The sequence below is a fragment of the Micropterus salmoides genome, unplaced genomic scaffold (genome assembly GCF_014851395.1).
Source record: "Micropterus salmoides isolate LMB-PRFRI ecotype aquatic unplaced genomic scaffold, ASM1485139v1 Ms_hic_scaffold_23, whole genome shotgun sequence".
In the NCBI taxonomy this organism is placed as follows: domain Eukaryota; kingdom Metazoa; phylum Chordata; class Actinopteri; order Centrarchiformes; family Centrarchidae; genus Micropterus; species Micropterus salmoides.
Window position 1 is genome coordinate 10,909,309 of NW_024041484.1, and position 23,277 is coordinate 10,932,585.

Consider the following 23,277-nt stretch of genomic DNA (forward strand, 5'->3'; position numbering starts at 1 on the left):
GTAACCTGTGTGTCTCTCTGCCCAGGCCCTGGCTCTGATAGAGCTGTACAATGCCCCAGAGGGACGCTACAAACAGGATGTTTACCTGCTACCCAAGAAGATGGGTAAGGTTTTTGTTAGTTCAGAATGTGTTCATGGAATAAAATGCAAGAATACAAAACAGAGAAGAATAAATGCCTATTGGACAAACACAGTAAGACATCAAGCCAGGGAGGGGAAAATAACCCTGTTGGGTACTTAAGTAGCCACCAAGCAAAGAGATGGGCAGCAATTTACAGAGTTTGTTTTTGCCCCAGCAGAGAGCCTGCAGGCATTTTTGCATTTATCTCCATAGATAACACAGTTGTCCTCATCTATTCAGCCCAGGGTTATCTCCCTATAGACACACATCATTCACGCTAGATTGGGTCCTGTGTCAGTGCACATATGTGTACGTGCATACAGCCCACAGCACATACGTAGTAAAGAAAAACAGGGAGCCAAATGTAGGTCACCCCGTCGGTGACAGCCGCTGCTGCCACAGCACACGCTGACAGAAAGATGATGGAGAGGAATGAATGGATTAACTGAGATGAGGAAAGAAGGAAGTAGAGACACAAAGAAGGATGAGGAGAGGAAAACAGATGGGGGGGAAGAGAATACAGCGCGGGGGTAAAAGATGGAGAGACGTTAATTCCTAGAGGTTCTCTGCTATATCTCTTCCTTCTCTCTTTTGAATGATTAATCAACCAGACGCCTGGTGAATTTTAACATGTTCTTCTTCTCCCTTGCCCTCCAGATGAGTATGTGGCGAGCCTACATCTCCCAACGTTTGACGCACATCTTACAGAGCTGACCGATGAGCAGGCCAAGTATCTTGGCTTGAACAAGAACGGGCCCTTCAAGCCAAACTACTATAGGTATGAAAAGACTTGAACACGCAGTACTTTGGTTAGCATGTAGGTGGTTCAAGGGATGAAAGAGTGTAAAGTAAGGATGCTTTCAAGAATAGACTTGTCAATAGATTATATTTATCAGTTAACATAATGCAAAGTGAGTGAACAGAAGAAAAATATTTGGTGTGACCATCCTTTGCCTTCAAAACGGCATCAATTCTTGTAGGTTCACATGCAAAAAGTCAGGGATGATTAAACAGTTATACCAAACAGGTACTAATGATCATGAATTCAATATGTAGGTTGAAACACAATCATTAACTGAAACTGAAACAGCTCTGTAGGAGGAATACAACTGGGTGAGCATCAGCCAAACTCGGCTAACAAGGGGAGGTTGCTGAAGACAGTTGGCTATCAAAAGTCATACACCATGGCAAGACACAAGCTGGTTATACTGCATCAGCAAGCTCTCTCCCAGGCAGACATTTCAAGATGGATGTTCACAGATGTGCTGTCCAAGCTTTTTTGAAGAAGCACAAAGAAACGGGCAACGTTGAGGTCCGTAGACGCAGATGAAAGACACATCATGTTTACTTCCCTTCACAATCTGAAGATGTCTAGCAACATGCGGCCAAAAAGCCATACCACTGACATGGAAACAAGGCCAAGCGACTCAACTATGCACAAAAACACAGGAACTGGGTGCAGAAAAATGTCAGGAGGTGCTCTGGACTGATGAGTCAAACTTTGGGCGTCTGCAGGCAACAGTGAAGCATGGTGGAGGGTCCTTGCAAGTTTGTGGCTCCATTTATGCAAACGGAGTTGGGGATTTGATCAGAATAAATGAGCTCCTCAATGCTGAGATGTACAGGCATATACATGTTCATCATACAATACCACCAAGGAGGCGTCTCAATTTTATTCTGCAGCATGACAACATAGTGATGGTACAGCCTCCATAGAGCCCTGATCTCAACATCGTCAAGTCTGTCTGGGAGTACATGAAGAGAGAGAAGCAACTGAGGCTGCTTAAATCCACAGAATAACCGTGATGTTTGGGCCGACCTTCCTGCCGAGCCCAAAAACTATGTGCAAGTGTATCTAGAAGAATTGATGCTGTTTTTATATTGATATGATTTTATATTTTACATATTTTTTTATATTTTTCACTTTGCATTTTGTTAATTGATCATCTCTCTTTTTGAAAGCATTCTTGCTCCTTAATTGAACAGAACCATTTAGGTTCCGTTTTTAATACAAAGTAAAGTAAAGAACTAAAAGATTCAACTGAGATCTGTAAAGGGCTTTGTTGGTTGAGAAGGCTGAAACACTCCTGCTTGTTTAAACAACCTGAAAAATAAGAATGAATGAATCTGACACATTAAATAAACAGACGCTAATGCTGCGTTCCATTTACCTCGGAGCTGGGAATGACGTCACACCCAAGTTGATAGCGTTCCAAGTCGGAAAACCTTGCTCAGCCAGCCGTTGTTTACAAGCCATTGTTACGCTGGCTGAAAACGCATTGTGCAGTATTTACTCACAATAAACGCTGTAGCAACACGTCCACAGAAAGCAGCTGGACAGCACTTTGTGTATGAAAATTTCTATGCGACACAAGTACACAGAAGGGCTAATAAACAGTATAAACTACAGCTTTAACTAACTGTTGATACTGTTGATAGTGCGGTTTTCTCGACTTGCCAAGTCGGAAATCCCAATTTCTGACTATGAATTCCGACTTCCTATGACAAATGGAACGCACCTTATTGCTCACTGTTTCCTACTTGCCCAAAATTCTGAAACTCCTGAGTCAAAACTATGAAGTTGGTTACTTAAAATAATTTTTATGACATAAATTAAAGTTTAACCAGGAGATAGTTTAGCGTGTTAAGATGCTAGATAAGATGAACATTGTATGTGCTGAACACCAGTATGATGGCGTTGTCAATGTGAGCATGTTGAGTTAGTATTTAGCACAGCCTCACGGAGATGCTAGCATGGCTGTAGACTCTTATTGTTATTCCATGAAGTCATGAAGTGTCTTGTTGCTGCCTCACCATTTATCTTTATTTATCTTTATTGCAGCTGTCATCCTAACTTGCGTGCTGTTGCATTCTTTCTCTTTAAGGTATTAAATAAGTGTTGGAGTTGGACTGAAGAAATACAAACACTCCATGAATCGCACAGACTCATAGAGGGAGAGGAGGAGGATGAGGAGGACAGAAGGAAGGACGGACAGAATAGTCAACACATCTGCTTTATATTTGGGGGGCTCTGACCGAGCCGGGGGGGGGGGGCTTTCCCTACGCTTATGGCAGTCGTTTTATTTATTCACGCTCTACAACAGTAATAATAACATTAACTCTAACTCTGCCATTAGCTAGCTCCCCGGCGTCTTCTTCCTGGAAGATGTTTTGCTTCCCTTCCTCTCGTCGTTTCAACACCATTAACTCTTTAGGCGGTCATTTGTGTGTCAAGTTGTAGGTACACGCACCATCCTCCCTTCTCATTGCCGGATCTTTTATTGTTTAACTATTAAAGATGAAATTATTGATGCTAAGAAGATATATACTATATAAAAAAACATGATTAAAAAAAAATCTGCGTGAATGAAGATGACCTTTGAAGATTTAGTGACAGTTTTTTTTTTTCTGTCGTTTTTTGTTGTATTTTCTTTTCTACTTTCTTGTGATCATGTTTTTGTTTTTCTCTTGTGTAATATTGCGAGGGCAGGTTTAGACCTAGTGGGAGGGGGGTTGGGGCGGGATCTCAGGGTCCAATCGTATCATGTCTTTTATTTGATCGTTTCAATGAGATTCACCGTTGTCTGTTTTTAATCTTTTTTTTTTTTTTATGCATTCGGTCTCTTTGAATCAGCTCTGAATTGTCATTTTTTTAGTATGACTGGATGGTGACCAGTTTTTCCCACCTGTCTCTCAAAGCCACAGTGAAACCATCTCATTGGCTGCTTCTTTCTCAGCTTCCAGCTGCTCACAAGACGCCAGTGTTGAAGTAATGAAAAGTATTTCAAGCTAGTGAGAGCTAACCTTTTCATTTTGTCTTTTCCTTTACCAAGAATGACTATACTGTATTAGAAACATGGCAAGTTGTCCGAACATTACAAAGGGTATACTGTATATTTAGATATTTATATTGAAATTAAGATTTTTCTATCTTTGCTTTCCTGTGCGCCCCTGGGGGGGAAAATCAACATGTCAAAAAGATAAGCAATTAAATGTTCTGACGATAGGTGTAATAAATGTATCATTTTGAAAACTGTGACAGAAAATATTTACAGGGATACCAAATGTGCAGCAAGTTCCTGCAGGACGGTACTTAAGCAGATATGTTGAAACAGGTCCTAGAAAGCGTGGTGCTGTTGAGATTTACTGTACTGACCATACACACCACAACTCTTTTGATACAGTCAAAGGGTTCATCTCTTAAAAACATACAATCTAGAATCTGAATTCCACCATGATTTATTTTCTTTTCATCCAAAAAACACATTTACCACCTCTGCAATTTCATGGATCCCCCCCCCCCCTTTTTTTTTTAAAACAAACAAAACTATCTCAATACTTGGCATGTTATCTCCGATATATTTTAGTTTCTTCTTCCCCACCTGAAAAGTGTAGATTCTACCAGCATAATGAGCTGCACAGTTGTCATCCTTGGCAGCTGGTCCCCAGCAGACCTGACGGTAGAAATTAGCAAGCCCTAACAGTCATTTCACCTGGCAAGTGCACCCCTGCCGTTATATCGGCTCTGCACCTGATCCAATCAGAAACTAACATGCTGAGTGAGGATGCCAGCTCTACTCACAGAGAGGGGTGAGGTGCTTAAACACACAAGTACAGTAAGCAGCTCATTATCCAGGTGTGAAAATTACTGAACATTATATGGAAAATAAACATTACCATTTTATAGCTTTTGAACAGGAAGAAATAGTACAATAAGCTTTGTTTACCAGTTGAATAAATACAAATGTGCTTCCACATTTCATGCAGTTCTGTTTTTGTGTGACTTTATGACTGATCTCACCACTGTACATGATATTTAATGCCGACCAAAGTCTTTAAAGGAATAGTTTGACATTTTGGGAAATACACTTATTCGCGTTCTTGCAAGGAGTACCACTCTCGTGTCTACATGATAAATATGTTAACCGAAGCCAACTGGCTGCTGGTGCCGGCAGCCAGTTGGCTTCGGTTAGTGTAAAGTTTTGCAGCACCAGCACTTTTAAAGCAGTTTTTTGTACAAATGAAACATAGACATAACATGTTAATTTGTTGGCTTTAAAGGTACTTGTAGGTGGATTTTGTTACCTTTGGAGAGGGCTAGGCTTTCTCCCTGGTCCCAGTCAGCTAAGCTAAGCAGTGGCTGGCCCTAGCTACATATTTACTGTACAGACAAGGGAGTGGTATTCGTCTTCTCCATCTCAACTCGACAAAAAAGCGAATGTAAGGGTATTCCCCAAATTGTCAAGCTATTCCTGAAAAATTTGGCAAAAACTAATTGAAGTCTAAAAAAATTAAAGGTGTGTAGGAACCTCTCAGATTAAACAAGTGTACGCCCATACGCAGCCATGCAATAACAAGATCCTACACTGTCACAGTCCATGCCAAATAAATGTCGACTTGTTCCCTGTGTGCATTTCTGTCTCCTTGTGCTGTTGAGAATCCCCTCTTAAACTAGCGTGATCTGTCGTCTGTGTAGTTCTTAAAGCCTGTTGTCTGGTCTTATTTTCTTCCCTTTTGTAAGAGAGTTTGTGTTAAAGAGTTTGTGACATCTTGAGAGAACGCTGTGTGTGTCTAAATGTCTTTCTGGGTTCTGTACATCCTTTTTGTTTTTTTGTAGGCCATGGTTGCTTCATTAACAGCTGCCTCAGGATCCTAGCCTGTGTGTTAGGGGGGGAAGGAACCTTTTTGTTTGTTTTGTCAGCCATAAGCTGACCAACACATGGGTGGGCAGGGGACGACACCAGCATCGTATATGTATATACATACTATATACAGATATGACAACCTTTTAAAAGTATAGGAAGATAAAAGAAGAATCGACTCCTGTATTTATTGTTGTAAATCTCATACAGAGCAAACTGGCAAAATTCTCAAACATGTCTAATGAAGAAAAAAACCCTGTTTCAATATTGCAAGTGATAATGGTAGGTAAGCAATAATAAAAAAAAATTATGTAACCTTAATGAATAAAGATGTAAAAATTTTAACCCTTTTTGTGCGCATTTCCTTGATTTCTACAAATCTGCCATTTCAGCACGTAATCACCCACTTTGTTCTTATCTGGTTGTTTGATGTGTGTCGTTCAGTCTTTTTTCATAGCGGATTGATTTCTGAGTAGCTGTCTTTGTGTATGTTTGGGGGGAAGGGGAACCCATGTGTGCAGCTGCCGAGGTCTGTCAGAACAACAGTGATCTCATCTGAGCTTGCAGCGATCAGACAGGGACATCTCTGACAGAGTTCAGCTGTCTTTTTTTCTTGACAAATTGGCATCACAGGATTAAATGAGTAGTTTGACACACATAGAACAAGATGTCATTCACAATCCAAACTATAATTATTTCAGCTTGGAAGTAAACATCAACAGGATTACATCACAATGAGGAAGCAAGATGCTCTCGAAATGCTGTTTGTTTTTTTTAGTACTGTTTTATGCAAAACCTGTTCCAGAATTTGAATCTACTGAGCAGGAATGTTTTTACCACTTAATTTAGGGATGAACGCTTTTTCTGAAGGGTTCCTCAGTCATAGCTGCCAGTGTCCAATTTAAAACCTCTTCACTGCTGCAATTCATCCACAGCATATCAATGATGCCTTTGTAAATTATCAGTTTTATTGGATGTGTAGTTTTTTATAGACTTGAGTCTACATTGATTCAACCACCAGTGATTAATAATTTAATCAAGAACATGTTCCGCCCCCCCACCCATGTTCCACCAGAAGCTCATGCCTATGTTCAACTGTATGATTCAATCATGTCATCTTAAGTGGTGTTCACAGTCAGGGGGTTTGTGTGTGTTGGTAGGTAGGAGTATTTGGCAGAATACACACCAACCCCCAACTCCACATATCAATAATTCACTTGCCCCTCTAAAGGGAGGGTGAAAGGAGGTGAAGTGGCTGCAGGGGGGGACCCCTGACAGCAGATTGTGTGTTACCAGACATTTTATTACCACAGAGAAAATCTTGTTTTAAGTTAATTTGGTTTGACACAACTGGTGGGAAGCATCATCCATCAAATCTGGTAAATTTTGGTGGTTGGTATATTTCTACCAGCATCTACAGCAGATACCCAACGATGTTGCTCTACAAAGCCAAAACGCAGTAACCACATATTTGGTCAATATTAATTTTGTGTCCATTTTAGCATAACTAGTGTGTCATGCAAAAGAGCCATTTCCTTGGAGAAAACAGCATGTAGGCCTACAATTTGCAAGAGCTACAAAACGGAGGTAAAAACTACACTCCAGCTAGTTAAGGCTAGCTGTGTGAAAGCTAAAGCTAATTTACCCACTTTTCCCTACCTGTTTCCAATTTTGCTGCTTAAAAATACAAGTAAGTTTGTAATACGAAACAAATTTATTTGTATTGTATTACAAACTTAAATTACTAAGGCAACAGATAAATGTAATTTTAATGGATAAAAAACAAGACCCATAAACCTCAGAGGTTCTTTAATCCCATTCAAATTAAACATATGATACAACTATTAAATTAGCTCATACATTTAAACAGACAAAAAAGCTGATGCAGAAACAAACTCATTTTAGGGCTAGCTTTTATGTAAGTTCTGTGAAAATGATTAATAATCAACCATACAACTTATATTTGTCAGTATGGCCAGCAAACATCATACACCATTTCTAAACAGTTGATGGGTTTTCATTTTAATTTCTGTACTTCCATTTCAATTTCATCAATTGTATTGGTGCCAGACAGGGAAGTTAGTTTGTTGCAAAATTGACATACAAATAGTTCTTTAAATTTGATACTCAGCAGCCATATTGAGTCCACCTAAAATTATACCAGTGAAGAACACAACCAGCCAGCAGACTAAAATCATTTCTGGTCTGGTTTATATTTGAATGTGGTGGTGGGGAGAGTTTTGGTTTTCACACGCTGACTGGACTGAGGAGCAAGTAGTGGTATTTTTTTATAGTTATTTTCAATCCCAAAGTAAGAAATTAACATTCTGCAGTTTTCAATGCTAGTGGCTAGAGCCCGCCATTCAAATTACCTTCACACAGAAGAGATTCACAGGAAAGGATGCATGTATGCAACCCAGTGTTAATTGGCTACATTTCCATCCATTAACAGTAACTTACAGGCCTTCACTGCACCTCAAATAAATATCAGGAATTCAAAATGTTTGTGTGTTGCTTATGTAAAATTTTTACGTTTCATCTTTGGTGAATACTGTCGGGCCAAATCCTCATATCTCCAAGCTGACATCTTCAGAGTTACTTATTTAACCCTGGGTTGTATTCGTCCTTTAGCATCTTTAATAATCAGTCCTCTGCATAGTACACCGACCCTGTAACCACATCGTTTTACTTTCATGTGGTCAGCTGATGCTCCTGTCTACTGTCATGATCACTCTCTAACCCCGCCTTCTCGGGGCGCTCAGGGACAGCGAACCAAACAGACTTGGGGGGGGGGGCGAGTAGCAGCAGCAGGAGGAGGAGGAGATCTTCAACTTGTGCTCTGGAGCCGGTGCTCCTCCTGGTGCGGTGCAGTCTCAGCTCTACCACGGGACCGGTATGCACTATCCGCGGAGGAGCAAGTGAGCCGACCGAGAAAGATGCAGGCGGAGGACATGGAGGTACCTATCATTAATAACCTTAACGATAACGGCGACAGACAGAGGGCGAAAGGGAAAGATGTGTTCAAGGATCAGCAGAAGGAGTCGGAGGTAAATGGGAGAGGTGTTTGTGTACAGTCGGCTACTACAGCATGGTATTAGAGGTGTGTGTGTGTTGTTGCTGGGGAGCTTTCAGACAAGCTGAATGTCCTTTTCCATGCGGTGAGTGTCTGTCTTTGGCTCGAAAGCATGAATGCATGCAGACAGGCAGGCAGACACTGAGGTGTTATTTTGGCAACCGGCTCCTATAAATAACCCAGCAATAATCCTACAGCGGTGCTCAACGTGGGGAAGGCAGGTGGTGAAATGTGACTGCTGCTGTCAGGACCGCACCACCACTACCAAATATATCAGAATATAGGCTCATGTTGATTTAATAGTTATCCTCTTATGGCAGTTATTTCATACACATACAGTATTCTTATCCCTCAGAGTTGAACTTGGCTTGTCTCCTTCAGTACTTGATTTGTTGGCTAAAATAATACCAGTTCCATATATCACTTTCTACTCAGGCCTATCTTTAAAGTAATTCATCATGTAACCTGTCAGTAGTAATCATTTGCAGGTTAAGGCTTACCATCTCATTCATTAAATGTGTTTAAGTGACCAATTTAGGATTTTCTTTGGCCTCTGGCAACATGTGATGGACATTTGTCAGTATTTTAAATATTTACAGCATACATAGTAGGCCTACATTCATTCTTTAAAAAAATGTATATGTTGAGTGGTAGTTGTAGCCCTACTCTTAAATTTTTAAGAGCATGATTTGGTTCATAAAAAAGCAGTGTCTGAACTGGAATTTAGGGCAGCACCTAACACTTATTTTTATTATTGATTATGCTGCAAACTGTTTTCTCAATCAATCCATTGTTCCGGCTATAACATAACCAAAAATAGTTGAAAAATGGCCATCATATTTTATTTAGAGCCTCAACCTGACTGATTCACATTAGGTATTAGGCGTACTATTAATGGCAGTTTTTTTTCATCATTGCAAACTCAATATCTTTGGTTTAATTGTGTCGGACAAAACAAACAGTTTTTCACCTTGGACTTATTTTGGCCATTTCTCACTACTTTCTGACATTTTATGGACTAAACGATCAAATTAGAAAAAAAAAAAGCTAGATTGATTGCTTTCCTTTTATCCAGTCATAGAGGCTGAGACTTATCCACAGATCCAGTTTAACCAGTCTACTCTTTCTTGTCTAAACATTAAAAGCAGCAAGGCTCGTATTCAGTCTGATGACGAATGATGATTCTTTTTTTAGTGCCATACAGCTATAATTCATCCCCTAATGAAAAAATTAGAAGAGATATACCAAAGAAGTTAAGCAGTCAAGGCTGTCGTCCAGGCCAAAATCCAGCTAATAACACCCCTGGTGTGTGTGTGTGTGTGTGTGTGTGTGAGCACATTGAATGGTTTTGAGGGAATTAGAGCATATTCATCTCACAGACGTTGGATTCTGGGACGAGGGGTTGCTGATGGTGGGTGTGTCTGTGTGTGTGTGTGTGTGTGTGGGGGGGGGGGGGGGGGGGGGGGGGGGGGGGGGGGTATGATGTTATGGATGTTAAAAGCACTCAATGTCAGACCCATGTGTTTATAATAGTTAACCTCAAATCTGATTCATTGATGTATGTGAATAGTCAGTCATTTGTGCTGTGCTTTGTAGATCAGCCATCTCTTGTCTAGGTGGCATATGTTGGTAGAAATGGGGGTGGCCTGCCTTGACATTGTGCCCAGTGTTTGCACACCGATGTGGTGCAGAGTGTGGGAGCACGGACATTGTGCCAGTTTTGGAGCGAGAGCGGCTTTCAGTATCAGCTGGCGGCAGAGAAGGGAACAGGGAAAATATAATTGAGAGAGGGAGGGAGAGATGGAGCAGTAGAAGCAGAGAGACAGAGAAAGACAGCCAGTGTTGATGCTGACGGGAATTAAAGAAGCATCTCAGTGTGATCGTGGGTTCTTCGCGAGTTTGGTGTTGCATGAGGCTGCTTATTTGATTAATCAATTCATGTAAAAGTGATTACATTTACTAATTTGGCGGATGCTTTTATCCAAACCGACTTACATTTGATGAACAACTTACAAGCATCAACAAAGCATCAAATTCAGCACGAGATGTACAACTGACAATACATACTAGTAAGAGCAGGAATAAATACTACCCAGCAAGCAATTTCACATTTAAAAGACTTTTAATAGACGTCTAAACAGAGCCCAGACGTCTAGGCTAAAACAGGGCTGAATTTGGGCTGTCAGTGAAAGTTTGGTAGACGTCTAACCATAGACCAAAAATAGTCTAGTCATCAATTAGACCACCATTGAACGGATACATATAGACGTGTATTAGATGGTGAAAATGGGTCTAGGCTAAAACAAGGTTGAATTTGGGCTGTCAGTGAAAAGTTAATAGATGTCTAACCACAGCCCAAGAATAGACCAAATACACAGTTTTTAAATGGCTACATATCTACCTCTAATGGACAACAGAATTGTGGCTAAAGGATTGTTTTTACTCAAACAAAACACAAATGGTTCTCACGAATGGTAATCCGTCCAAACAAATTAAATATAAAGATTTTATTAAGAAAAAAGATTACAATGTAGACAACTTAAGATAATACAACATGATGAAAATATAAAGGAATTATTGCTAAAATATTATAAATACAAAACAGTACATATATATATATATATATATATATATATATATATATATATATATATATATATATATATATATATATATATATATATATATAATGAAAATACAAACAATTTTAACAACATGCGGTAATAAAAACATAAATGATAAAATAAATTGGTTGGCTACATCCAAATCTAGATCTTCATATAAACTGCTACTTGATGCAGGAAGAGCATCACATGGGTCTCTCGGTCGGCGCCAGTCTCTCGGGTAAATGGGATCCATAACTGTTGAAAATGTAAGAATATGAATATAAGTAAACATTATAATTTGACTTTGTTCACTGTTTTCCTGTAAGACATGACTACTATCATCAAATGATTTTAAATGAAAACATACAGTACATTTCTAATTATCATTCTAATGAAGGTTAAAAAAATCATCATCAATCATTATTTTTCTTTTTAATTTAAAAGTATTTATTACTGACCCATTTATCTCTATGGCAAATATAAAGATACTTGAACAGGACACATGTTTTAGCCATGTTGCATTAGAACAACCAAATACACTTGCATGCAGCATGTTAAGCTAACCACAACGTGCCTTACTCTACATTGTTACCCGCTGAAATGTCACGGTTCCTACACGTTAACAAATAATTTAGATAAATAATGAAGACATGTCAAACAAAGACCCCCATATACTTAGAAGACCAAAGTAAATGTATTTTCGCTTCCAGTGTTTGCAGTAAACTCTTGCCCGTTGCTCGCTGAAAGGCCAACATCGTAACGTATCCCTCGTTTAAAAATGATCGCGAGATCTGGCCGTCCCGCCATCTAGCAGTTGAAAATAGTAATTGTTTTAAATAATAATAATAAGTAATTTTGTTTTAAACTAAAATGAATGCAGTAAACGTTACAGCGAAAATAAAGATAATTTAAATGTTTTAAACGTTTACTTGCATTTGATGATATGATATCACGCCCTTCAACAGCTACATGGGTGAAAACTACAGGTAACCTATTTGGTCTGAAACAGGGCTACAGCCAAGCTGTTGATATTAGACCACTAATTGCCTGTATTTCGCTGGGTAGGCTAAAAACAGACTACACGTAGCCTATTCAAATAAGAGATAAATCGTGGCTACAGATAGACCATGTTAATTTAATGACACTTAATATCTTGTTGATATTATTGACATTGCAAAAATAATGGGATATCAACCATCTCACCAGGGCAAAACCCCACTATTAATCATTTTTGACTTTTTTGACTAAAAGTGGTCTACAAATAGCCGGTCTGTCTACGAGCTAAATCGTGTCTACGCACAGGCTGCACGTAAATCATGTGTAAGAAATGAAACAAAAAACTTTGTAATCACTGTAGACCTTGCTTAAATGATGGAATATCATACACATTGCAAGTTATTTTGGCAAAAACGTCATGTAACCACATGTAAAGTTATTGCGGCTAGAAGTGGGTTACTCGGACTAAATCAGGTCTATAATAAACCTAGACGGTGAAATGACGGCTATTGCTTGCTGGGTAGTAAGAGCTAATAACACGTATCGCATCAATGGACTAAATACCTAGGGAAAGAAGTAAGAGTTTACAAAAAAGTGCAGTCAATACAAGATAATTGTTAGGGGATAGAAGAAGAGATGTTAGAGGTTAAGAGTTAGAGGTGAAAAAGTGTTCTCGGAAGAGATGAGTTTTCAAGAGCCTCTTGAAGTTACAGAGGGACGCCCCTGCTCTGATGGCATGTCGTAGCTCATTCCATCATTAAGTCGTCACAGATGAGAACAGCCGGGACTGAGATTGCTTTGTGTGTAGAGATGGCAGAGCCAGGCGGCGTTCGTTGGAGGAGCGCAGTGGCCGAGAAGGAATGTAAGCTTGTATTATGGAGTTTAGGTAGATGGGTGCAGGACCAGTAGTCACTCTGTATGCAAGCATTAGTGACTTGATTTTGATTCGGGAGGCCATGGGTACCCTGTGGAGGTCACTGAGTAATGGAGTGACATGAGTCCTTTTGGGCTGATCAAAAACCAGATGCGCTGCTGCGTTCTGAACCATTTGAAGGGGTTTCACTGCACAAGCTGAAAGACCTACTATGAGGGCATTGCAGTAGTCAAAGAGGGAGATAATCATGGCCTGAACCAGAAGCTGGGTGCCGTACTGAGTAAGGTAAGGCCTGATCTTTCTAACGTTGTATAGAGGAAAGTGGCACAACCAAGAGACAGCAGCAACATGGTGTGTAAAGGACAGCTGTTCATCAATGATGTCGCCCAAGTTTCTCACCACCCTGGTTGGAGTGATGGTTGAGGAGTCAATTTATAATTTGATGTTATGTTGGATAGATTGCTTGGCTGGAATGACTAAGAGTTCAGTCTTAGAGAGGTTTAGTTGAAGGTGGCAAGCCTTCATCCATGCAGATATGTCCAAGAGACAGTCCATGATCCGTGCCAAGACGGTGGGGTCGTCTGGCGGGAAGGAGAGGTAAAGCTGCGTATCGTCTGCGTAGCAGTGATAAGAGAAGCCATGTGAGGTGGTGTAAATTGAGAAGAGAAGGGACCCTAGCACCGAGTCTTGGGCCACCCCTGTGGAGAGGCAGTGGTAGGAAGATAATTGTCCTTGCCACAAAACAATTGTAGGAAGGCCCCGAGAGGTAGGATTCGAACCGCAGGAGTGCTTTGCCCGAGGTGCCCATTGCTGAGAGTGCGGATAGCAGGATCCTTTGATTGACTGTGTCAAAGGCAGCTGATAGGTCAAGCAGGATAAGAACTGAGGATTGGGCTACTTAAAACCAGACTGATATGGATCTAGGAGGTCATTCCGTGAGAGGAATTCTGAATTTTTTCTCCAGCAATTCAGCTGCGCCATCATATCTTTTAGTCTCTAGTAAGGTCTTTTCTTAAGACCCTCCCAGCCTGGTAAATGTTAAATTATAAATTATATTCCACATACCCAGTTTGTAATGTACTGACGTAATGTAGTGTAATGACTTTTTTGTCATAGATTTTAAGTCTCCTTCAGGCATTTTTATGTAAAGTCAGATGAGTTGCCTCTTCTTATATTGGGGATGTGTTCGTGTCAATTTTTTTATTAAAATCTTTGAGGGTTAGCCATATTTTTTAAGATAACTGATGTGAAATATACTGTGTTTTGAAAAATTTGGTTGAAAATGAAAGCATAAGAATGGTATAATGGATAAAAGCTGTCTGCAATGTGTCTACGTTTGGTCTGTTGGTTGGACAAAGCAAGAAATTTGAAGATGTCCCCTTGGGCTCTGGGAAATTGTGATGGGCATGTTTCACAGCCATTTTATAGACTGAACAAATAATAAATGAATATTTTTTAAAAATCAACACATTAGTCAACAATGAAAATATTCACTAGTCTTAGCTCTTGAGCGTTTAACAGACTGAATCATCAGACAGCAGGAGGATGAATGGGAATGGATTGTGCAGTGACAGCAGTGGATGAATGTTGGTGTTGAAATAGCCGTCTGCATCACAGATGATACCCCACAACAAGTCTGTAATAGTTGCTGTATATCTGAGGTTGTTCCTCGTAGGAAGGTGCAGTGGCAGAGTTCACTTGATAAAAGTGAAAAAACCTTTTTAATAGAGCTTGTTTTTAAAACTCATTAATTGGCATTGATTTGACATTTTACAGTGTTTAATTTAATTTGTATTGAGCATGGATTAGTTCTGTACAGAGGAGCAGATGGCATGGACAAATGTTTCACTAAAAATAGTTTACAGTTTGACCACAAGATCCCAAACATTTTATTTTCCGCTGATCAAAATGCAAGTAACCCTTTGTTTTTCTGAAGGTGTGACCAAGCTTTTCACCGCATGAATGACTTAAACAATGAACCTTCTAAATGGACTCATGTTTTCAACAGATAATTATATGACAGCCAGTAGTGAGACTGGTGTTCCTAATTGTCCTCTTGGCAGCTGGATCAATAGTGAGCAGTTATGTTCATGCCATCAAAGACAAAATCAATCAAATAGACCTTGATGCTGAGAGGAACTTTGTGGATCTTTTCAGCAGCAAATCATGTGGACTGGTTGGCTGCAGTGATCATGATTTGATTTTTAAGTGACATCCTGGTACTTTTAACCGCAAAGCCACACTGTACTTCCATGTTCTCCAAGCGCTGGATTTCTAGGGTTATAAAAACAAACAATGTATTTCAGGTTGGACATAATGATTTTCAAAACTTGTTGCAGATTGTAAAAGTGAAGGTGAGGCAGCCTCTGGTCACAGAGACCTACAGGCATTCTTCACTCTCACTCAAGAGTTATGGGTAATTTTGTAATTTTGGTTGTGGGTTTGTTGAATCATCTGCACTCCCAAGTGGTTCTCATTTCCTGGTTTACAAGTGCAGTAATGATATCGAATCTCATTGCTGTGGCTCTCTGTTATAAACAGTCTGCCGACTGACGTCCTGTGTATTGCAGTTCATGCTGGCTGGGTTGCAGCAGGTATTTATAGGACATGGTTACATGACAGCACGCAGAGTTGTTTAACCAGGATAGCTGACTCAGAGCACATCCTTATTTACAGTCCTGGCCCTGTGGCATTTTTCACAGGGTTAAACACATCTAACACTCGTAGCTTAGAGACTTCCAGTGCTGCCAGGAGGCTTTTTTATTCTCATTAACTTAAAATGAATCTTTAATCATCCCTGTAGGGAAATTTCATCAGTTCACATCCCCCCAACCAAAAGATAAAGAGATAAAAAAAACAAAAATGTTCCAGACTAATTCTCTTACTACTATTAAGCTTATGTTTGTCCCAGGCGTTAATCATAAACAGATGTCTGGATATCATGATAGTGTATGTTATTTTCGTACATCAACCTGTTACCACTATGCTGAGCAGTAAACAGAAACTGGTTCATGTTTCCCAGACTATTTGTCTAGAAATATATACCATCATCAAGACCTTTTTCTAACCTTAAGGCCTCTTCATTGTGCAGTGCTTTCCTTTTTAAAAAAAAAAGCTATGTAGTTTCACAGCATTGGGAATCTGAGCCTCTGTTTGAGCATGTCTTGCTTAGGTCATGCGTGTATGTGGATTGCTTGCTGGGACAAAGTTTTGAAAGCTTTGAAAAATAATTTGTGCGATTGCATGAGTGTGTTCATGGAAACTTTAATGTGTCTGTGTCGTGGGCACGTGCTAATCTAATCACAGGGTGAGGCTAAAGTCAGAGCAAAGAGAGACCCTCGGCTGGATACCGCAGTTAATCTGCTGTGAAGCATGTTCACCCTTTCCTCACCTCTTCCTCATGCAGTTTATGGGTCCACCCCAGCATCTACATGGGCTACTTTGTTAGGGAGAACATCCTTTAACTGTTCAATCAGACTGATTAAAGCACTGTCTGTGTGTTTCTCACATCTGTAATTGTGAAGGGCTCTGCATAATGGGATCCCAGAAAATGTAAATCACTAATCATTGCTGCCTGGAGATTCAGCAGCCAATCAAAACTCGAAAATGCACATGATGAGGAAAAACTGTGAACGAGCATGAAGAGAGTGAATATGTGTGTGCGAGTAATGTGTGGCGGTAAAGTGTGCTTGACCACAAATGGAGTACAGAGTAGTGGTAGGTGTTGCAAAATGTGAATAGCCTACAGTATGTCTGAGTATCTGTTTGCATTTTGGTGTCAGGAAATTTGTGATTAGCTGGGATCAGTGTCATACTATAGTGTGTACGTGTGTTTTGCTCCTCACAGAGCTCCATGGAGTCTCCCAACCTGGAGTTTGAGTACGGAGACACAGACACTCTAATGGCTGAGCTTTCAGGTAAGACTAACCAGCTTCTAAACTCACAAGAACGCCAGTACTTTCCTAGAAATGTTTAGAAAATGAACCTTTACGTCCCTGATAATTGCAACAAAAGTTTGCACCCCGTGTGTCATACGGTAGCTGTGTTCATTATACTTGTAATATACTTTGTAAGAATGACATGTTATTTTACTAAATGCAAATGATGCACCAAAAATTGGTTAAATTGATCTAGTTAAATACATTTATGTGGATATGTTTTTGTGATTCTGCTACCATGTCTGCTACATATTGTTTTCTAAAATCTGGATTTTCCGTGATGGTCATTTTTAGCCATACTAGCAGCATGGCTCTTGTTATGGTAAAGATCTGTTGGTTGGTCAACTACTTTGGCCCAACAACTATTGGATGGATTGGCATAACATTTTGTGCAGACATTTATTATTCCCAGAAGATGAATCCTGCAGAATCTGATGATCCTCTGACTTTTCCTCTAGCGCCACCATCAGGTCAAAATTTTATCCAATATTTTATCTGCAACACTAATAGGAATGCCCATCAGGCTAGCAAATGTTAGCGTGTTAAGCTAAAATAAACTATAACATTGACCAGTTTAGCATCAACATGTTCAACATGGCATCGTTTTTGTGGGCATGTTAGGATGCTGACATTAGCATGTAGCTCAATGGACCACTGTGCTCACAACTAGCGTGGTTGCAAACTCTCAGTCTTGTTTTAGCACAAACGGTCATTTGTAAATCTGGCTTGTCACGTACCTTTGTGCACACGTCTGGCCAGGTTACTTGCGTGAATCTGTCTGCACTTTCGGTAGCTTTTATCCAATTCTCCATTCCTGTCAAACTGAGTCAGACTTGCAGCTAAAATTAAGAATTGTTCTTATGTGACACACACGATTTCACCCACAGAATTCCAATACCTCTGTTTCTACTTAGCATACAGACTACAATGTGCTACTTTTTTGAAAAAAAATTCTGCATGTGCATTCCTCCAGGTTTTCTTCAGCTGTTTTATGTTACAGTGATATTCATAAAAACAAGACAATACGCTGACACACTACTGAAGGCAAAGAACAAAATCTTCTGGTTCTGACATGTTTTCCAGACACAGGACACAGTGTATGACTCATAAGCACTATTGTTCCAGCATATGTGTATCTTGTAACAGCTCCTGTGTGACTTTGAGCTTGGTTTATAGATGGCAAAAGATGCATAATTGACAGAAAAACAGTGCTGATAGATGTTTCTCACTGAACTTTAGTACAATAGTCTATTTAAAGTGTGTAATTTAGAATCCTCTCCTCTCCAGCACCAACTTTTTTTTCTCCAAGCCAGGTGATGGGAAGAGAGAAACATTGAATAAAAGCATTGATTTATAGTCAAAATGACTGTCGACCTGGTAGATGGCAAACGGCAGCTGATCTGCCAGAAGTGTTTGTCACATTGGCAAACACACAGACCGTCAGAAAGGCTTTTTAGCGACAGCACCTCGGGGTCAAGGAATGACGACTGCTTCCAGAACAGGATGCATGGCAACATGACAAATAGTGAGACTGTGCATGGAACAAATGAGATCACCACTGAGGAGGCAGAAACTTTTTAAGTTGGTCTGTTTGGTTTTTGTAGGGTAGCGGAGTTTACCTGCCTCCTGTTTCTTTTCTATTCGAACTGTTCTATTTTATTAAATGCTGCAACAAACCATTCTTTTCTTATTGAATTTTTTTTTCGTGTTTTTCTATAAAACGTCAGAACATTGTGAAAAATACTAAGAATAGCAGCAAATCCTCCTATCGGAGAAGCTGCTACTAGTAAGCAATTAAAGTTTTTGCTTGAACAATGACTTAGATTAGCAAAATAATTGCTGATTAATATTTTTGCTAATTGTTTCAGTGCTAATTCCATTGTATTGTTTTCTGTTCACAGAGCTCTACAGTTACACAGAGGAGCCAGAGTTTGCCATGAACAGAGAATACTTTGAGGAGGACTTCAGGAGCCATGGTACTGTGTGTGTGTGTGTGTGTGTGAGTGTGTGTGTGTGTGTGTGTGTGGTCTGTTAAATGGTTGTAGAACCTTTTTTCGCTTCCCTTGATGTGTTAGATTACCTGTAGGATACCAGGTGTAGCGTTTAACTCCCTGTCAGTGGCTCACAGGAGAGAGTACAAACTGTGCTGTCTACAGTGTGTTTGACAAAAAATGGGGTCAAAAATACTCCCACTCTACGAGACCCTGCTTTGCAGCCAGTACACTGGAGGACAGCCTTTTATTGCTGTTTATCACAGAGACCTTGATGGCTCCTCCAACAGTGTGACTGCTGTTGACTTACTGAGTCCTTCTGTGTAGCTCTGCATGTTGGCTCCAGTTCAGTGCTTGATAACAGTGTCCATTAGTAAGATCATGAAGGTTAACTAAACAAAAATTGCAAGTAAAATGAATAAATAGATATATTAAAGCCGTAATGTTACTTAACGGCACCACCTTAGCTACAATGCTGATGTTAGCCATAGACCAAGTACATTTCAGAGCCTCAATCTGTTTTTGTAACAAGCCTGGTAGCCGCAGCTGAATGCGGATATTTTGCCAGGCAAATATCTTTTTTGTCTGGTCTCCGTATGAGGCCAGTTTGTTATTGTACAGTGGAAATGGAAAATTAGAAAGGCGAGAAATATTGTTTTTGTCCATTTATATTCAGACAGTGGCCAACATTTGGGTTAAACTGCAGTTTTCAAATAGCAGGAGGCACAATATTTGTTAAAGGTGAAAAGTATGTAAAATACCATTTAAAATTAAATATACATCTCTGTTTGGTAACAAGCCCCTCAAAAATCACACCATAATCATTTTAATATGTTTTTCATGAAAATGAGAGTAATGATAAAAACTATCATTCCTTCTAATATTGCAAATTTTGCATATTGCAATATAATCGCAATTAGATATTTTTTCAAAATCATTTAGCCTTTGTCAACAGTGACTGACTGCGCCCACAAAGGTTAGCACAAATCGAGTCAAAGTTCATCAGATTTCAGTGCACCCACTGCCGAGACAACGCACCACACACACACACTAGTGGTGAGACGTGCGAGAATGGATTTAGACTTCAACATACATTTCTATCATGTTTTCTTCCACCAAAAAAAGCAGTAAAAGGGATGTATGAAGTCAGTTCAGCTCACTTTGCTCACCACTGAAGTGCAACACAAGCCAGTGTTGCCCTTCAGTGTGCTGCTTTTTTTTAAGCCGACCTGTGTGAGGCGAGGGTGACCAGGCCACAGCAAAGCCCTGCTCTTTTAAACTGTTCAAAGAATGGTTGTCCCCACAGATGCAGATGAGTCCACCCTAACCATGTGATTAACATTTAATTACTAAGAACAAAGCAGCTTTTTCATGAGTTTTTGTCAGTCCTAAAATACATTATGTTTAAATACAATGTTTCTTTACCTGATATTTAGAAGTTTTGTCTTGTTAAGAAATTATATATATTTTTTCATGCTTTCATGAATATTTGCTGATTCTAAGAAAAATATTCCAAAAAAGAGAATATTTTATTCATCCACTATTTAGTGCATTTGTCTGCAATGGAGGCAGGTGTTTGGGGTGATGATATTGTCTAACATACTGCAAAGGTAACTCTGAGAATAAGCAACAGGCCATAAAGGTCTCACCTCGCTGCGGCACACATTGTAGACAAAAGAACATCTTTGCCATTTGGTCTAGAAGAAGAACGAGGCAAGCTTTGTCCTCATTTGTCCTCTTTATCTGTCACGTCCTCTCCAAGCTGAGTGGTAATGAATAGCAGGATTAGATGAAAGCTTCTCTGTTCTACATAGATAGAGCACAGAGCTGCCTCTTTGCATCAATGTCTTTTCATTAGTGTGTGTTCAGTGAGCACTGTATGTTAGTTGTCAGTGGATGGTTTTCCTTTTTGACTTCTGTTCTTTGTGTGTGTGTGCTCATCAATGCTTTTCACCACTACCCATAAATTCCCAATCAGTCACTTGCGTAAATCACTGTGATTATCACGACCTGTCTAATTTAAGCTCTTTTTTGGGGGACAGTTCTGAAAAAAGAAAGCATTTTTGTTTTCTTGACTTGAGTAGACAGTATGCTGCTTAATGCTTATTACTGTCTGCGCAATCAAATGAAGAGTCTAAGAAAAAAATAGTGAAAAAAATAGGCTTGAATCCTTGACAGAGAAAGCATGCATTTTTTTAATGCTGTATATTTTTGTAGTAGTTTAAAATCTACTTTAATTTACTTTATTAGTGTTTATAATCTTGCTTTTGTGTAACTACTGTATGAACTTTCTTTGCAGTGTGGCGGCATTTGTGAACAGTTATTTTAACTCCATTTTGGGTTCCTATATCATGGTTATGTTCTCCAAGTGATTTGAGGACAGTTGTCAGTTGATTGATAGCAACATTGTAACAGTGGTTACTCTCTCATTTTCCAAACATTTATTACTTGATGACCTCATCAATCCAAGATGGCCATGTGCTTAATGCCTCAGGCATATCTGTGAAAAACATTTATTCAAGGAGGGCAGTCAAGATAAAAACAATAGTAGTATGTACAGTAAAGTATTATTAACAGGTTTATGTTTTATAAATTAAAATTTAGAGTAACTGTCCACGTATGTGGACGTCATGCAACAGTGGAGTCAGATTGCATTAAGTTTGATTTCTGTAACCAGCTAGCTTATCTATTCAAATTTTTTCAAAGATGTGATAAATTATATTATAATAAAATGTACATTTAACAAATATATGAACATTAATAACAATGCAAACATGCATATTACAGCATTAAATTGCAACTTTTGAAAGGTTTGCAGCCTTAACATGAAATAAGAATAAGTTTTATACTCATATACTGTAACAAAATCAGTTTTAACTACAATTATGTAATCTGTTACATGTTGGATGTTGATATATTAAAACTGAGATGATTTTAGATGAGGATCACAATATGCTACTGGGTTTGCACATACATCTAACTACAGTTTTCAATACCACGGTGGAGGAGCAGAGGGTATATGTTTTTTTATTGTTTATTTTCAACTATTGAGTATAAATACATAGCATAACATGACATAAAAAACATAATAATCCATATTGTCAGGGGTGGCATTTTACTCCTTTGTTACATGATGTCCACATAAGGTGACAGTTAAATAATATTCTTTAAAAAAATCTACATAATGTTTTAATAATTCATGCAGGAGAGGGTTTTAATCTTGCTTTTTTGTGTATGTACTGTATAAACTTTCTTTCCAGGCGTAAATAATGTATTAAAACAAGATGATAATGAGTACAGTGTCTGATAGAAAAGATAATGATAACTATATTAAGCTAACGGTATAACTACATTAAGCTAATGAATATTATAACTACATTAAGCTTACGGTATAATAACTATATTGAGCTAATGAATATTATAACTACATTAAGCTAATAAGTAACATTATGATACATTACGCTAATGAGTGTAATAACTACATTAAGCTTACGGTATGATAACTACATTAAGCTAACAGTATGATAAGTACAGTAAGCTAACGAGTGTAATTGATAAAAAAAAGAAAATCTACAGGTGGTCAAACTAACGTTAGCCCTAAAGTACAAAATTGTACTGTAACGTTATTCTTGCTATCAACTTCATCATACACAACTAAAAATTTTAAAAAGTGACGATAATGAAAGTGACTGTAAGTTACTGGTGGGCAAGTGGTCAAGCAGGACTAACTTATGTAGCAAAAATTTGAGAGTAAGTTAAGTAATAGCACTTTTTTCCAAATGAAAAGCTGAATTCACAAGCAATAAGATGCACCATCGCTCAATTGAATTCACTCAGGGGTTTTGTTGTTATAGCCTTACTTGGTCTGGTATGACCAGCTTATGGTGGCTGTTGGCCACCATTTTACTTTATTGCTGGACATTACTGAGACAGTTCGCTTACTTTGCAGGCTCCAAAGTCTTTATAATTCTCCACTTGTGCTACTGTTAGTGGCTTAGCGTTTTAGCTAAATGGCAAACATCTGCTTAGAAATTAG

General features: G+C 39.0%; 2 protein-coding genes across 4 annotated transcripts in view; both read left to right on the plus strand.

The window, feature by feature from the left end:
• ahcyl2b (adenosylhomocysteinase like 2b) overlaps positions 1–5,532 on the plus strand; it is a 45,511-nt gene extending 39,979 nt beyond the window's left edge. The window contains exons 15-17 of the mRNA XM_038738406.1: positions 26–104; positions 779–899; positions 3,007–5,532. Coding sequence (XP_038594334.1) covers positions 26–104; positions 779–899; positions 3,007–3,013 — 207 coding nt within the window. The 3' untranslated portion in view covers positions 3,014–5,532. The remainder of the gene's footprint in view (positions 1–25; positions 105–778; positions 900–3,006) is intronic.
• Positions 5,533–8,586: 3,054 nt separating this feature from the next.
• Positions 8,587–23,277, plus strand: part of strip2 (striatin interacting protein 2) — a 32,871-nt gene continuing 18,180 nt past the window's right edge. Inside the window, exons 1-3 of one of the 3 annotated variants that reach the window (XM_038739253.1) lie at positions 8,587–8,720; positions 17,160–17,229; positions 19,152–19,226. In XM_038739253.1, coding sequence (XP_038595181.1) covers positions 8,700–8,720; positions 17,160–17,229; positions 19,152–19,226 — 166 coding nt within the window. In that variant the 5' untranslated portion in view covers positions 8,587–8,699. Of the gene's footprint in view, positions 8,811–17,159; positions 17,230–19,151; positions 19,227–23,277 lie in introns of all 3 variants that reach the window. The other 2 variants (XM_038739251.1, XM_038739252.1) reach the window with 2 other exon arrangements.